The sequence below is a fragment of the Meles meles genome, chromosome 14 (assembly GCF_922984935.1).
Source record: "Meles meles chromosome 14, mMelMel3.1 paternal haplotype, whole genome shotgun sequence".
Classification (NCBI taxonomy): domain Eukaryota; kingdom Metazoa; phylum Chordata; class Mammalia; order Carnivora; family Mustelidae; genus Meles; species Meles meles.
The window spans coordinates 84419849-84434915 of NC_060079.1; the positions used below are offsets into that span (position 1 = coordinate 84419849).

Sequence of the window (15067 nt, forward strand, 5' to 3'; positions counted from 1 at the left end):
TTGCAAAATCCTGATCTCTGCCGAACGGAACACCTCGTTGCAGATGTTACTCGGTGGCGAATAAAGGTGGCGGTGAGGCGCCTGGGTCAGGGCCTCCACGTTCTGCCGCCGCCCCCTGCCCCAAAGCTGGCCTGACGCACGGTAGGCAGGTGCCCTAGGAGCTGACTGCTTGGGGTTGGAGGTTAAAGAAAGTGTTTTAGAAATGGGCAGCACCTCGTGGGTCTGGGTGAGGGAGCCCTGACTGCGGCTGTTGTGTTCTGTGCCCTCTTCCCCCGCAGCTCCCCTCGCATCCGATCGCCCCGTCCAGCAAACACGCGGACAGCAAGCCGGCGCCCCTGACGCCTGTCTACCACACGCTGCCGCACCCCTCCCACCACGGCACCCCGCACACCACCATCAACTGGGGGCCCCTGGAGCCTCCGAAGACCCCCAAGCCATGGAGCCTGAGCTGCCTGCGACCTGCACCTCCCCTGCGGCCCTCGGCTGCTCTCTGCTACAAGGAGGTGAGGTGGAGCGCGGGCGAGCGCCCACCGGACGTCTGGTGTGCTGGGTGCGCGGTCCTGTGCTGCCGTCGTGTTTGTGGCTGTGACTCTGTGACGTCATTCAAATACAGAGCCGGGACGGTCTGCCTCGGTTCTTCTGTCTTCCCTTCTGCTTCCGCTAGCATCAGACCCTCTGTGCCCTTCACGGGTGGGCCTTGCTTCCCGCTGCCGGGGGCCTGGAGCAGAGCGCTTCCCTGGGCCCGGCGTCTGGCGAGCCCGAGTTACTTCGCACACCTAACTCAGGGTGGGTCTTGTCTAGGCTTTTTGACCCTTTTCCGGGCCCGAGTGAGGGCTGCCCTGCAAGCCTGCATTGGTCACCGGGAGCTGTTCGGGAGGAAAGGAACACAGACGGAAGTGGGAGAACATGGCTCTGGAGCTCTGCGCGTCCGAGAGCTGTCTGTGGTGGCGTCTGTCCGGCATGGTCACACCAGGTGCTGACATGCAGGACAGGAAGGGCCTTACGTACCTGAGAAGTACTGGTGCTCGGGGAGCTCTTGACTGCAGTGGTGGGTGTGGCCGTGTGTGTGAGCGTGTGTGCAGGGCGTGAGGCGGAGCATCCCGGTGTGCCTCTCCAGGCCCGGCTGAGGTCACGTTTGCCCACGGCCCTGGAGCCCCCGTCCTTGCCCCCAGCCCATGAATGTCTTATGACCCATGGAATGTTACGTAGGTGATAACCTGTCCTTGACATATTTTGTTAACGGATTTTGCTGTTAGGACCTCTGTCTTGCTAGTGATGACGTGCCCAGGTCCAAGGGTGCTTCGCCGTGGGCGGTTACGTGGCGGATGTGGGGGTCTGTTACTCGTTTAGCTGTGCAGATGGTGCCGGCCATGTGGTGGGGGGTCTCCCTGCTGTTGAGGAAGGGCAGGCGGAGAGTGTCCAGTCATGGAGCACAAAGCGTGAGGGGAGAGCTGTGCCCATGAACCTGAGCAGCCCCTGCTGTCTGGGCTATCCCTACTCCTCTGGACCCGGTGTTGGGGTCTGTGTCGCGGAGCCCTCCGAAGCCTTCGTAGAAACGCTTTCACGTCTGTGTGCGTGGGGCGCCGAGCCGCCAGCTGTGCCTGGGCCGGCAGGTGGGGACGCGCCTGCACGTGATGGCCTGCTGCCCGGGCTGTACAGCACGTTCTGGATTTAATTCTTCGGACACTGATCTCTGCCATGTTTCAGAGAGCTTGTACCGTGGCGCAGAAGAGATTTTGAAGAGCTTCCTTTCAAAACCAGGCTGTGTTTTTCCCGCGCTTTCGGTCAGATTCCACGCATAGCTCAGGTCACGCTGGTCTCACGTCATAAGACTCACTAGCAGTTTGTGTGACTTCAATGATGCGGTAGTGAGACCGTACCAGCATTTCATACATGCTTGGCCGCTGGAGCCTGGCCTGTCCCCGGGGACCTTCTGTGCAGTCTTTAGTCACTGTGTTTCCGAGGCAAAGGGCAGACCATCACATCGTGACTCAGTTGTGTGCGCGTGTGGCCGTGCCGGGGTGCAGTGTGCTCTGTCGTCCGCGTGCACCTGCGCTCAAGGCGCACGGGCACATCTTCTCTTTCTTCCTTTCTTGAAGCTGCTGCCTTTGCTCTGAAAATAGCCTTAGTTTGCCCGGTCTCTCTCTGGTTCGCTGCAGCAGACGGGGCTGCTCCCGAATCAGCAGCACGCGTGCGTCCCTGCCCGGGTCGGCCAGCCTGCCTGCGAGCCCGCTATGCCTCCACGCTGTGCTCTCCAGGGGCACGAGGGTTTTTAGCAGAGCCTGTGCCCTGTTGACTTTACGTTGGTGCTCAGCAGCTGGCCGAGAAAGCCCGGTGTGGTGAATGAGGTGCCTCCCCTTGAGCAGCTGTGGAAGCTTCCTGCTTCCTGCTGCCGCGACTCTCACCAAGATGCCAGGAAGAATGGCCACCTTCGGGATACGTCAGCACCTTTTTCCCTTTTATTTCCCCTAGGATCTTAGCAAGAGTCCCAAGACCATGAAAAAGTTGTTACCTAAGCGCAAGCCTGAGCGGAAGCCTTCAGATGAAGAGTTTGCGCTGCGGAAAAGTGAGTACGCGCCGGGTGTGGCTGAGGACACGGGCCCGTCTCGGGCGCAGCGCTCACGGCACGGGGCGGGGGGCTGCTGGTGGCTTTCCAGAGGCTTCAGCTGTTGGGGTCTGAGCCTCAATGTCTTGTCTAAGGGAGGGTGAGGGGCAAGAGCGCAAGTCCTCGCAGCGGGGACGCCCGCGGGCCGGAAAGCAGCCAGTGGTGAAGCGCACGCATGGCTCCCCCCGATGGAGCTGCTCGTGGTCTCTTGGCCTCTGTGATCACTTGTTCTGGGAACCCAGGCCCAGGGGGCAGGGTGGCCCTGGGACCCCCGGCTCTGTCTGGCCCCCTCCTTGGCCTGCATTCTTGACGTGTCTGCTCTGCGGCCCGAGGTCGCGTTTCTCCCTCTGTGCATGCACGACCCTCGCCGCCCGGTTGCGAACTTGGGAGATGCCGGAAGTAGCACTGGATTCGGCGCCCGGTCTCCCGGCCAGCCTCTCCCACAGGACATGCTCCCCGGCGCGTGTGAGAAGGCAGAGCTGTTTGGAGAAGCGACGGGACAGCTTGTGTGTGCGTGCCCACCCGTGGCTTCCCGCGGCTGAGCTGCTTTCCCGCAGCCGAGGGCGGGAGGGCTTCCGTGGCCGCAGACGGCTGTGGGACCTGTAGGACTGTCTGTGCTGCAGGAGGACTTCAGAGGGGAGATGGCCTGGGCAGTGGCACCTCAGGGGAGCGGTGGGCTGCGTCCTTGCGCCTGCACGCCCGGGACCTGTAACGCAGCTTCCTGACTCCATGGAGCGTTGTGCTGCTCTTTGCTGTGCTGACTTGGGACCTTTCCGGGATTCATTTATAAAGAAGACTTGTGGGAGAGTAGCTCCAGGTCACCCCGGGGTAGGGGGCCGCTTGGTTTGGGGCTTCTACAGGTTCCCTGGAGTCCAGGTGGCCTGCACGTGGGCCTGCTCCCCCGCTCGTCCTGGTGTGAGGTGTAGACGCAGGGAGGGGCCTAGAGGCCGCCGCGCGGAAACGAGTGCTCTCCGCACCTTGCGGCGCTGCAGCAGGCGTCACGTGGCTCGCCGTCATGGTGGTCCTCCTCCTCGAGATCCTGAGTGTGCGAGGAGGGCCACGCTCCCAGGACGCCAATGAATGGGTGAGAAGAGAGTCCTGCCTCCGGGGCTCTGGAGCCAGTGCCTGGGCTGCTTCCTCCGCCCAGTGCCCTCTCCCTTTGTCGCCCAGCTGCCGTCCCTAAAATGACCCTAGAACCCCCCATCCCTACCCTTAGTGCCGGCGCACGGTCCGCCTGGTTAGTTTCCTGTTTCCACGGAAGGGGAGCTCCCTGGGCACAGCAAGGAGCCCCTGGGGCTCAGGTGGGAGGTGGTGGGGTTGCAGGGGAGAGCTGATTCTTAGAGCTGCCTCGCAGGTGGGCTGCCGCGGTACCGCTCGGGCCCGGGGATGTGATGTGCCTTGGTTTGAATGGGATCGCGGATGGCTCGGTTGAGTTCAGACGAGCAGAGGTGGGGGCAGGGAGACTGGGTAGGAGGTGAACTGATCCCGGTGAGCCTGACAGGATGGGGCCGGGACCAGGTGAGGACGGTGGAGTGGGCCCGCGTGGGCAGAGTTCAGATCTCTTCCACGAGGGAGGCTGCAGCTGCGGCTTCTGAGCTGGGGGGGAGGGGGCACTTTGCCTCGCTTGGAGATACATTGGGAGGCCCTTTCGGTCGTTCCAGTCGGGTGTGGGGGCCAGTGGTGCGGCTCAGTGTCCTAGAGCACACAGCATAGTGCCCCGCGCAGTTGTGCCGGGGCTGGGAAGCGTTCCTGCGGGACGAATCCCTGACCCATGGAAAGGCCCCGGCAGACGGTGAGGATTCAGAGCTGCTCAAGGCAGGGGAGGCAGTGCGAGGAGGAGAGAGAGACAGAGCTGGATCTGGGATCCGAGGAGCCAGTGGAGGGAGCGTGGAGGGACCCGGAGGTGAAAGGGGCACCAGGGGTTCCACGTGGATGGGAGGAGAGACGTCAGCCGTGTGAGCTCTGTGTAAGGAGGGCCTGGACGTCTCAGCTGCTTCCTAAAGTCCCCTGGTGCTTTCCTGAGTTAGTCTAGCTTACGTTCAGAGTCGGGAAGTTTCTGTCTGTGGGCTGGCCGTGCCATGTAGGGAACGTGAGGAAGCAGGCTCCTTGATAGCCACGAACTAACACGAGTCCCAGGGAGGCCAGCGGGCATCCTTCCTGGTGTCTGCGCTTTCTCTGGGCGCGGGGAGCTGTGTGCTTGCGACCCACCTCTGGGGGTCGATCCTGTCGTCTGGGCAGACAGTCCCAGGCGCAGATCGCTGTCCTCCAGGCAGAGGTGGAGCGACATGCCCGTGAAGTCGCCATACTCAGCAGGTGCTGAGATGAAATGAGGGAGACCCTCTTTTGCTCCTGAGGGAGGAGCTGGTCGTGCTCATGGCGGGCTCCAGTCAGAGACGCTAAGTCCATTTCTCAGTAGCTCTTCAGCTCTGCGTGCTGGAATCTGTTTTCTTTTTCAGTTTTATTTGAGTGTAGTTGACCCACAATGTTAACGTTGGGTATGGGCGTTCTGCATGGAACGTTCCGTTGGTTCCGGGAGTACCGCGGGGTGGTCTGATGTCTGTGCTCTGCGCTGCTCAGAACCAGTGCGGCCCCCAGCCGAGACCGCAGGGCGCGCCCCACCACCGCCCCGCTCCCCGTGCCGCACTTTCCATCCCCGGGACTCACTCAGGCCTTAATGGAAGCCTCTGCCTCCCGCTCCCCCTCATCTATTCTGTTTACTAACCCCAGGCGGTCAGTTCTCTGTGTACTGGTCCAACGCTGCTGTTTGTTTGTTCACTGGTTTTTATTTTAGATTCCACATGTGGGTGAAATCATGGTGTCTGTCTTAATCTGACGTTTATTTTACTTACTGTAATACAGTTTGTGTCCTTCCATGCTGTCATAAATGGCACAATCTCATCCCTTTTACGGATGGATAATATTCCCGTGCCGTGTGCGTGTATGCGTGCGTGCGTGTGTGTGTGCGTGCACACCACCTTCCTCACCCTTTCAGCTTTTGGTGGACGCTTGGGTGGGTTGTTTCCACAGCTTGGCTGTTGTGGATGATGCTGCGGTAGACATAAGGGCGTATGTATCTTCTCAGATCAATGACTTTGTTTTCTCGGGGTGTATACCCAGTAGTGGAATTACTGGCTCGTGTGGGATCCTGAGGAAAGCAGAGCTGGGGATACCGTCACTCCGCGTGCAGCGCACACTGCGGAGCTGTACGGATCAGAGTAGCGCGGCAGGCACGGAAACAAACACATCAGTGGAGCGGACGAAAGCCCCCAGTCTGTGCTCGGGTGGTCCGCGCCTGACAGCAGAAGCGAGAACGTACGCTGGGAAGGAGAGCAGCCTCTTCAGACAGCGGCACTGGGAAAATTGGAGCACTTTCTTAGCGCATACAGGGAAACAAAGTCAAAGCGGATAATAAAGACCTAACTGTGAGACGCGAAACGCAGACTCCGAGAGCACACCGAGGCTTAGTGCTCAGGGCGGTGCATTTGAGTTGTCTCGTGTACATCTTACTGTCACAAAATGTTGAGACTTTATGTAGCTTCTCAATATTTAAGCTTTCCATTTTGCCACATTTTATTAGAGTAGGCGAGCCTTTTAAAATACATATCCAAGGGTAATATCTTAGAAAACACAAGGAGACGTAGAAAACTAGGTAACAGAAGAGAGGAATAGTTCACCCCATAGGGTCGCGGGAACTCTACTGAGTGTAAGGCTCTGAGTCCGGGACTGACAGTGCGTGATGCTGTTGGTCTGGAAGCTTCTCTCCTCCTCCGTGCCTGTGGTCTGAATACACGAAGCCCATGTCTGGAGGGATCCAGAGTGGGACAGCGCTGGAGGAACACCTTCAAGGTCTCAGTGGTGCTTTGTAACCATCCGAGATGGCGTCTCTGGGGACCCATAGGAACCAAGGGATCAAAGGAAATGCTCTTTCTGGAGCTTTCCAGGGTCCGCTGTGGGCATCCTGCTGCCCCCGTCAGCACCGGGGATTGTCAGACTTCGCTCTGTCTGTCAGGCTCGTGTGTGAAAACCTCATGTTTGCTTTGTTACTTCTTAGCGAGAATAAGCCTCTTTTCTTAGGGTGTTCTTGTGTGACTTGATTGTTCTGGCTCCTTTTTCAAGTCCAGAGTGGGAGGATACTGTTTTTCTTATGGACCAGTAAGACCACTTATATATTTAAGGTACTAACGTTTTGCTTGATCTGTTGTACATAAAAAATATTTTAAAAACATAGAGCTTTTTTGTAAATATTAGAAAACCGTTATCTGACAAGAAAATGGGGAAGTTCTGTTTTAGATGGTGACCTGTTCTGCTTCCCACCGGTAGCTTGATTTGGCGTGTCGTGTCTCGACAGGCACGGCTGCTTTGGAAGAAGACGCGCAGATTCTGAAAGTCATCGAAGCTTACTGTACCAGCGCCAGAACGCGGCAGACGCTCAACTCAAGTAAGTCTCCGCGCCGTGGACTGCGAACTGCAACGGCTCGCTGCGGTTAGAGGCCCCATCTGAGGCAGGTCACCTGGCTGGCCCACCTGGCGTCCCTAAGTCACCGCAGAGGGGCTGAGCTACCAGTAAGAGAACGCATTTCTACCAAACGTCCTGCTGGGGAACTCGAAGTAGGAGGTGCTGCCGGAGTGCAGAGAGCTTGTGCCTAGAGAAGAAGATGTGCTGAAAAGACGGAAGATTGGCCCAGTTATTCTTAAGCTTTTTAAACGTTGGTGTGATAGTGGGACTTTCTTCCTTGAGATTCTTAGAACTGTCAAAAATACAGACTTAGAGCAAGGCTCTTTTAGCAGCCCCCTCCTCTTCTAAATGATGCATTGAAACATTTTTGGAAGGAGAACCCAACTAATTTCATTTAGGTCGTGGATTTCAGCACCACCGAGTTTTCCTATATTTTTACTCACAGCTCTTAGTTGAGGAAATCGTCATCTCTTGGGGCAGAACAAAGTTGGGCTCTGTTTGTCTTCCACTTTGCAGCATTGGGAGGTGGAGGGCAGCACGGGGGTGCAGGCACAGGGGAGCGTGGGGTCCGTCCGGAAGAAAGGGCTGCCTTTCCCCCTCCCTGGAGCCAGGGCCACGGGTACCACAGGGGGTCCTGCACTGTCCTTCCTAGGTGGGCTTTGGGGGGTTTCTGTTTTGTTGGAGAACTGGGTTGATGTATTCCGGCATAGAAACTGGTTTCTGTTGGATCACCTGTCTTGGATTCCCTTTCCACCCTGGCTGTGGGCACCGTGGGCACGCTGCTGATGGTTGCCTCATTCCCACCTCCTCTGCCGCGGTGGCTCAGTTCTGCATCTTGGCTTGGTCAGACTCATTCTGAGAGAAAGGACAGGGGGGAAAGGGAATTTTCACCTGCTTTAGCTTTTGTTTTAGATGGCGACAGCTGGAAAGGTAGGGCTGGCAGGATGGAACCCCAGGGGCAGTCTGCAGGTCACCTAGAGACTTTCCTGGGCCGATGTTGTATGTGTCTGGTCTGCAGCATCGAGGCTGTGGTTCGTCCCTGCCCTGTGAGCGTGATTGTCCGTAGTAGCCGGCAGGGGAGCGGGGGGACATGGGAAGGCCCGAAGGTGGGGCGTGCAGCGCACCCGGCAGTCATGTAAACACAGTCGGCCTTTCGATATCGGTTCATAGAGTCGTTGAGAAACTTTTAATAGGCTGTATAAAATGTGGCCATAGTGTTTGGGTTTTGAATCTGAAATTTTAACCTCGTAGTCTCAGGTGAATAGACCAGGTAACGGAGCTGTGTGTGTGTCCGTGAGCGCTTCGTCTTTTTGTCTAGGAGACGGTGCCGTGGTCTCGCGGCTTCAGCTGCCTGGAAGGGGTGGCCTGTGGAGTGTGCAGACTGTCTCACCTGTGTCACGGTCTCCATTTCTCCTGTGTCGGAAGAGCATTGCACGATACGCAGATATTGTGGCTAAGCACCCGAGGCCTCATGTGTCCAGTCCTATATGGCTGTGACCCTGACGCTGCTAGGACCAGGGAGGCTAGGGGAGCTAGATCCTCGGTGCCGGAGGGTAGCGTGGGATTGCGTGGAGGCAGCTCTTTCCGTCTTAAATGGCGTCGGACAAACAGGGTAATGTGCTTGACCTGAAATTCACCTCCTTTCAGGGTGTGTTTGGGTGCAAGAAGACCTTACGAGCCAGACGTGTTTGGTGTCGATTTCTGTCTCAGGCACATAGGGACCTTCGTTCGACTGCAGGGATTCAGTTGAAGGGATGCAGACTGGCCCACTGCTTGTTGTCGTTAGGGTTTGGGCGTGGCACGCCTTTGGACCAGAAGCAGGACTAGGAGGCAGCCCGCGGCCGCTGCGCTGGGCCCTGGTCTGTCGCGCTGCGCCCCTGCATGCCTCCCTCCCAACTGCTGGGCCGGCGCCCTCGCTCCCGCTGACTGCTCTTGGGCTGCTTTCCGTCCTCCCGTCCTGTGCCCACTGTCTTCTGTTGCCTCCTCTTAACACAGTGGCTCTCAGCTCATCGTGTCTCTTGTCCTGCCGGTAGAAGGGTCTGCATCAGGGCTTTGAACAGGCCTTCCACTTTTTCTGTCTCCCTGGCCGAGCTCAGGGGTGTGGCGGCATTGTGGGGGGCCCCGAGGGACATGGACCCTGTGGACCCTGTTCTCCACTCTGAAATCTTTACCGTGGTGTTTAGTTTGATAAGGTAAGTTTAGATCCCACTGTGAAGATGACTTATGGGGAGTTCCAGTCTGGCAGAGGGAGAGCGAACAAGTCAGTCCAAACCCCCTGAAACTCTCCTGCTTCAGTGTAGCACTTAGAAACTAAGAAACCATTTTCTAATGAAACGCGTAAATGACTGCTTTTAAAAATGTCCTAAAAGAGACTCATGGTTAGTAGATTGGAATAGAAGCGTTGACTTGTAGAAGTGTCCGTGGCTATGGGCTTATGCGAGGGACAGTTTGGGAACAGTATTGTGACTTAGGTTTATTTAAATAATCCAGTTTTACTCTGAGGGTTGTGCCATTAGAACCCCCCATAAATAAGGAGAATTGAACATTGTTGCCAGTTTTTAACAATATTTTCTCTCTTCCTTCTCTTCCCATCACCTTTTGCTTTTGTTTTCATGTTTTTGGTTGTGGCTCTTCCTGTCCGTCCCCTCCCCCTCTGCCTGTCACTCCATCCCTCCCCGTCGTAGCATGGCAAGGCACTGACCTGATGCATAATCACGTGTTGGCTGACGACGACCAGTCAAGTCTAGACTCCTTGGGTCGTCGCAGTAGCCTTTCCCGTCTGGAGCCTTCAGACCTCTCGGAAGACTCTGACTATGACAGTATATGGACAGCCCATAGTTACAGAATGGGTTCTACATCTCGTAAGAGCTGTTGCTCATATATCTCTCACCAGAACTAATGCACTTCTGAGCTTTTCTTAACAAATGCTTGTTGTATCGCAGCCTGCTTTTCTTAGATGTTTTCTTGCTGTTCCTTGTCTTTTATGTGATATTTTAACAACTTTTGAGAGCATTGCTGATATTTCCCATTGTACTGTGTGGAGGCCCACTTGCCAGTTCGACTGTCCGAGCTGCCGAGGTGGAAGGAGACGGTGTGCTCACGGGGCCGTGCCCGAGGGTCCTTTCCTCCGTGGGTGGCGGCGGCTCTCCAGCTCTAAATGGTCTGGGTTCCTGTTCTCAGTGTAGCCCCTGTCTCATTGCTTTTTGGATACACCTGTGTGAACACTTTTCTATTTTATATGAGACCATACAGCTTTGTGGTCTGAGTGCCAGCACCACAGAGGGGACTCTGGCCTTACGTAAGGGTCTCCGTTTTTTGTGTGTGCTCGACCCACCAATGAGCTGGTGGTGGAGAGAGGTGAAGGAGACGCGCACGGAGAGGACGCAGTGCGGTTCAGACAGCTGTGTTCTGAGCACTCCTCAGTGTGCTCGGCGGCCTTGCGGAGCTATGGGGAGGGTGGGTTGTGGCCAGTGTGGGCCCTGGGCCATGGTGGGAGCAGGGAAGAGCCGGCTCTGGCTCATCAGGGTGCCACAGAAGGCTGTCCCGCGCCCCTGTTCCCCCTCGGGGTTGGGGGTAGTTTTCCGAGGGCCAGGTTACTGTCAGAGCTCAGACCCTCCCCACACCGTCATGCCCAGCTCTCCTTATTTAGAGCCGTGGCTCTTAAGTGGCCCCTAGCACACCCGTGCCACTGCGCTGAAGAGTCATTCCAAACGCGGAAGCGCTCAGCCTCTGAAGGTGTACGTGTGACCCCGTTCAGAGCCAGGTGAGTGCTTGGCTTCACTCCCAGCCTGGCTGCACCCCGACACCCCCGTCACGCTGCCTGCGAGGGACATGTGGTTTGTTTTCAGCAGCTAGCTGCCGTGAAACTCCGTTTACAGCAACCCGTCCTCCGTGACCCTCGTTCCTGATTGTCACGGGGACACCCGAGTCCATTGAAGACTTCACTTGCCGAGTCACTCATGAGAAAATGTCCAATTTGTGGGGGGGCTCCCCCATTTGCCTGGGATTTGTTGTAAGGAGATTTCACTGGCCTGTCTGACGAATTTCTGCTTCGGGAGGAACTGAATGTGACCGGTTGCATTCAGTTGTAGCACCCAGATCCGCGTCCGGCCATCGTTCTCTCCCATGCATGCCGTTCTTGGTGTTCGGATGGAACGTCAAGGCTGTGCTTTAAGTATTCATCGAGACCAGCTTCCGAAAACAAGATGCCGTAGTAAATTGGGAATAACCTGTTTTCCTCTCCTCAGGGTGGCTGTAGTTCCAGGTGGCTGTGATTTTGCTCCTCCCCAGCCCTCAGCGAACCCCCGTATTCAGGGCGTGGGCTTGTTTGCGCCACGCCGTGGTTGGCCGGGCGCCGGGGAACCCCGGCAGTGGCGGGTCGCCTGGAGAGTCAGCCGCCTTCAGTACTGCTTGCGTGAGGTCAGGAGGAGAGCCAGGAATCCCACATAGGTCTCTGTTCCCAGACAGCTAGCGGGCTGCTCGTGCCGTCTGGAGACTTCATTTTCTGCATCAGTTAGCATGAATAAGGAAGTCGAGAAGCAGTCTTACCAGTATTAACCCACGGCGGAGATGGGTTATGTGTGTTCAGCCAAATAGTGAGTGGGAGTTTGGGAGAAGGAGGATTACGAAGTTGATACTGTGAACTCAGAAGCACTTGTTTTCTCTTGTACACGTACAGTAGTCACTGTTCCGGACTCAGTCAGTGGAACGTCTGTCTGTCTGCTTGGAGGCCGTTGTTGGCGCCTTGGCGTAGCTGCCTTTGCCAGCCTCAGCGTGGGGGCCATGTCGCGCGCGGTGTGTGCCCAGTGCCGCGATACTTTGTCACCAAGTGTTGTTTGGGTGGTCTTCTGAAGACCTCTCATGTCCCGTCCACTGTGGTGTGACACCATCCTGCCACTCCTTCAGGGCCGGCCAAGGCCACGTGCGCGGTGATCGTGCCGATTCTGGGACCGCCGCACTGCAGCACGCCGGCTTGTTTTGAATATCCCCAGTCGCTCTTGTGACCTGGTTGGAAGTATCAATGCCACGCCTCAAGGTGGTCCCTGGGGGGCAGTGACGAGGTGGCCCCAGAGGCCCGGGCCCCTCCCATCTCGGGAGCTCCAGTCACGTTGAAATGGTGTCTGGTTGGGGCAGCTCCGTCCTGGCCGCGTGCGCAGTTAGTGTCAGAGTGTGCGGGTGCAGACGCTGAACCCCAAGGTAGGTGGAAGCCGGCCTGGGCCTTCCATGGGGGCCTACATGATGTTGACCTTGAATTTACCTTTGCCACAGTATATAAGCTATATTAATTATGTGTTTTGCGTAAAATTGCCAAAACACAGTAACGTGTATATAGTGGTATAAGACCTTGAAAAAGAATCTCTATATTGTGCTTTTTCTCTGTGAATGGGAAAGCCATTTCTAGTGGGTGACTGCCGCTGAAGACCCCGTTGGATGTACACCTGAACGTTGCATTGTATTGTACAGTATGCATATTGTTTGTGGTTGCACATGGCAATGAAGTGTTTGTTTTATAAAAAAAAAAAAGACATCTGTTATGTACAGTTGAAATAAATTTTGCATTTGCTAGCCTGTGGCTTTTAATATTTGTTACCGGGGGGGGGGGGGGGGGGGAGTAGCCTAGCTTGCCACTGAATGTGATTTGGCTCTTCTCCTGGGTGATGTCTTCCAGATAAAGGCTAGGCCACGGGACCTTTGCTCTCTGGTTTGATCCAGAAACGTGCACATTCGTGGACGAAATACGTTCTAGACAATACAGGGTGACTCCTGACTTGCTTTTATTCCCCCCCCCCCCCTTTTTAAGCTTTTGCTCACTGGGAGGCTTGTCTTCAGAAAGAGGCACTCTTGATTTTTTTTGTGTGTAAATGGAAAAGCAAAAAAATGGTTTATTTTTTTAAGACTAATGTCAGTCTTAATCTTTATTTTATCAAGTGGGTGCCCAGCTGGCTGAGAAGTGGAAAGGAGCGTCAGCGCCGGGTGGGGGCAGGGTGCAGACGGCGAACAGACACAGGCTGTTTCTGAAGGGAATGCCTCCCATTTTCCTAAGGAAAAAGTTAGACCCTGTGATAACCATAAATAACAAATGAGCTTTGGGAGAGATTTTACTAGATTTCTACAAGTTGTAATATCTTCCTTCATTCTGGTAGTTGTCACAGTTGAGTATAATTAGGTACAGAGTTTAGAAAGATTATGAATTTAAGAATTTCTGGAGTTCTGCCACGAATGTTCTCGACAGCCGACAAACACCACGTGTAGGCTTCCGACGCAGGCCGACTCCGCTGCACGTACGCACACACCCATGCCCGTGCCCTGGAGTTGACCAGGCCATGTGTTCTGTCGGCGTGTCCGGTCAGGCGGCGGTCTCATTTGACTGTGGAGAGGCGCCCTGGGCTTAGTGCCCTGCTCTGTGCTGCCCAGGCAAGGCCTCGGTGCCATACCTGCGCTCGCTAGGTCCCACGGTGCTCCAACAGGTGCAGGCGTTGTAGGGGACAGGGCTCTGCTTGTCTCCAGCTTGTAGATCACAACTCTGGGTCCCCGGGCCACCCTCTCCTTCCCGTCTCCCACTGCGTGGCTCTGAGCGACCCCTGCAGGGGAGCAGTGTGTAGCTGCCCTGGCCTGTTTGTCCGCGGGCCTCCGTGGCCAGATCCTGGGCACCTGCAGACCCGTCCTTGGGAGCCCTCCAGCTGGAGAAATGCTGGGCTGCTGCTAAGTGTCCGTTACCGTCGCATGGCGTTCGCCCCCATGCCGACGAGCAGCGAATCCAGCCAGCACTGTGTGCTTGTCACGCGTGGTGCAGACCGGCTTCCGGGCTCGTCCGGTACTCCTTTTAAACCGTGACACACACAACTGCGGAATGTTGCTGAGACGAGGCTCGGCACCCAGGTGACTTGAGGAAATGCCGAATTAAAGTAAGTGGGTATTTCTACTGCACACCTGGTGAAAAGCTTCAGCGTGCCCCATGTGCACCGAGGGCCTCCCGAGGTGGCCGTAGCCTCAGCATTTTCCAAAGCAGTGAGGCACGCTGCCCCTGTGTTAGAAGGTGGAGGGACAGCTGAATGTCCCCCGAACCGAGGCAGCGTCTGAGGCTGGAGCAGGACAGTACCATCCAGTTTACACAGCGCTAGTGCAGGGGAACCCCTCACCGGTGCTGGCTCGGGTGGGCGGTGTGCCGGGTGCGGCACGGCCGCTCAGGAAGTCCAGATGGCAGTCCCCAGACGGCACAGAGGAGACGGCCGTGCGGCAGAGGCCGCCGGGGCGCGGCACCGTCTGCACGCCGTTGGGGGTGGCGGGGGAAGACACTTGTGTGTGCCAGCTGTCTGAGCGACTTCAGGGACGTCCCAGATGAGCGCTTCCCGTCAGGGCCCACACTCCCTCCCAGGGGCCTGGAGCAGTAGCTGCCCCCCCCCCCCCCCCCCCCGATGTCCTCGCCCGGACGTATATTGTCAGTGTTTGTATCCCGTTATCTCCTGGAAACACAGGCCTTGAATGTCTGGAGCCATCACAAACCCCTTCATCTGTGTCTCAGCCCCTCTTAGAGGACTTTAAATAAAGCGACAGAACATTGTTTGCGGGTCCTCTTGTTTTTCCCAACTAAGTGCTTCAGGGAAGACGTGCCGTGACCCCTCTCCGAGTACCCACATGACCGTGAAGATGACTTGTTCAATTACTGTGTAAAATTTGGCTCTTTCTATAAGAACAAACTTACTTATAAACCTGGCTGGAGAACATTCCTTTATTAATTTTCTGAAGAACTAAGTTTTCTGTCCTTTTAGGAAAATGTTCCAGTGAAACTAGGGACATTATTAGCGTCATACGGATTCCTCTGCAGGCTGCTGAGTGACATTTATATGCTACCTGGCTCACCGCCGAGCGCACACGTGGCAAATTCTGCACCGGCATCTTTCAGGAATTGAGCCGTTCAGTCCATACGTGCTGCCTCAACATTCTCAAATTTCCGTTCGTACGATAAATGCTACTGTGTTCTCAGCGTCTGTCCAAAAATAGCCGCC

At 56.2% G+C, this 15067-nt stretch overlaps 1 protein-coding gene across 6 annotated transcripts in view; it reads left to right on the forward strand.

The window, feature by feature from the left end:
- Nucleotides 1-15067, forward strand: part of ARHGEF7 (Rho guanine nucleotide exchange factor 7) — a 122229-nt gene that overhangs the window by 101888 nt on the left and 5274 nt on the right. For 5 of the 6 annotated variants that reach the window (XM_045978327.1, XM_045978324.1, XM_045978329.1 and 2 more), the window contains 4 exons: nucleotides 279-503; nucleotides 2473-2566; nucleotides 6954-7043; nucleotides 9746-9922. In XM_045978327.1, the coding sequence (XP_045834283.1) occupies nucleotides 279-503; nucleotides 2473-2566; nucleotides 6954-7043; nucleotides 9746-9922 (586 nt within the window). The remainder of the gene's footprint in view (nucleotides 1-278; nucleotides 504-2472; nucleotides 2567-6953; nucleotides 7044-9745; nucleotides 9923-15067) is intronic. The other variant, XM_045978325.1, reaches the window with a different exon arrangement.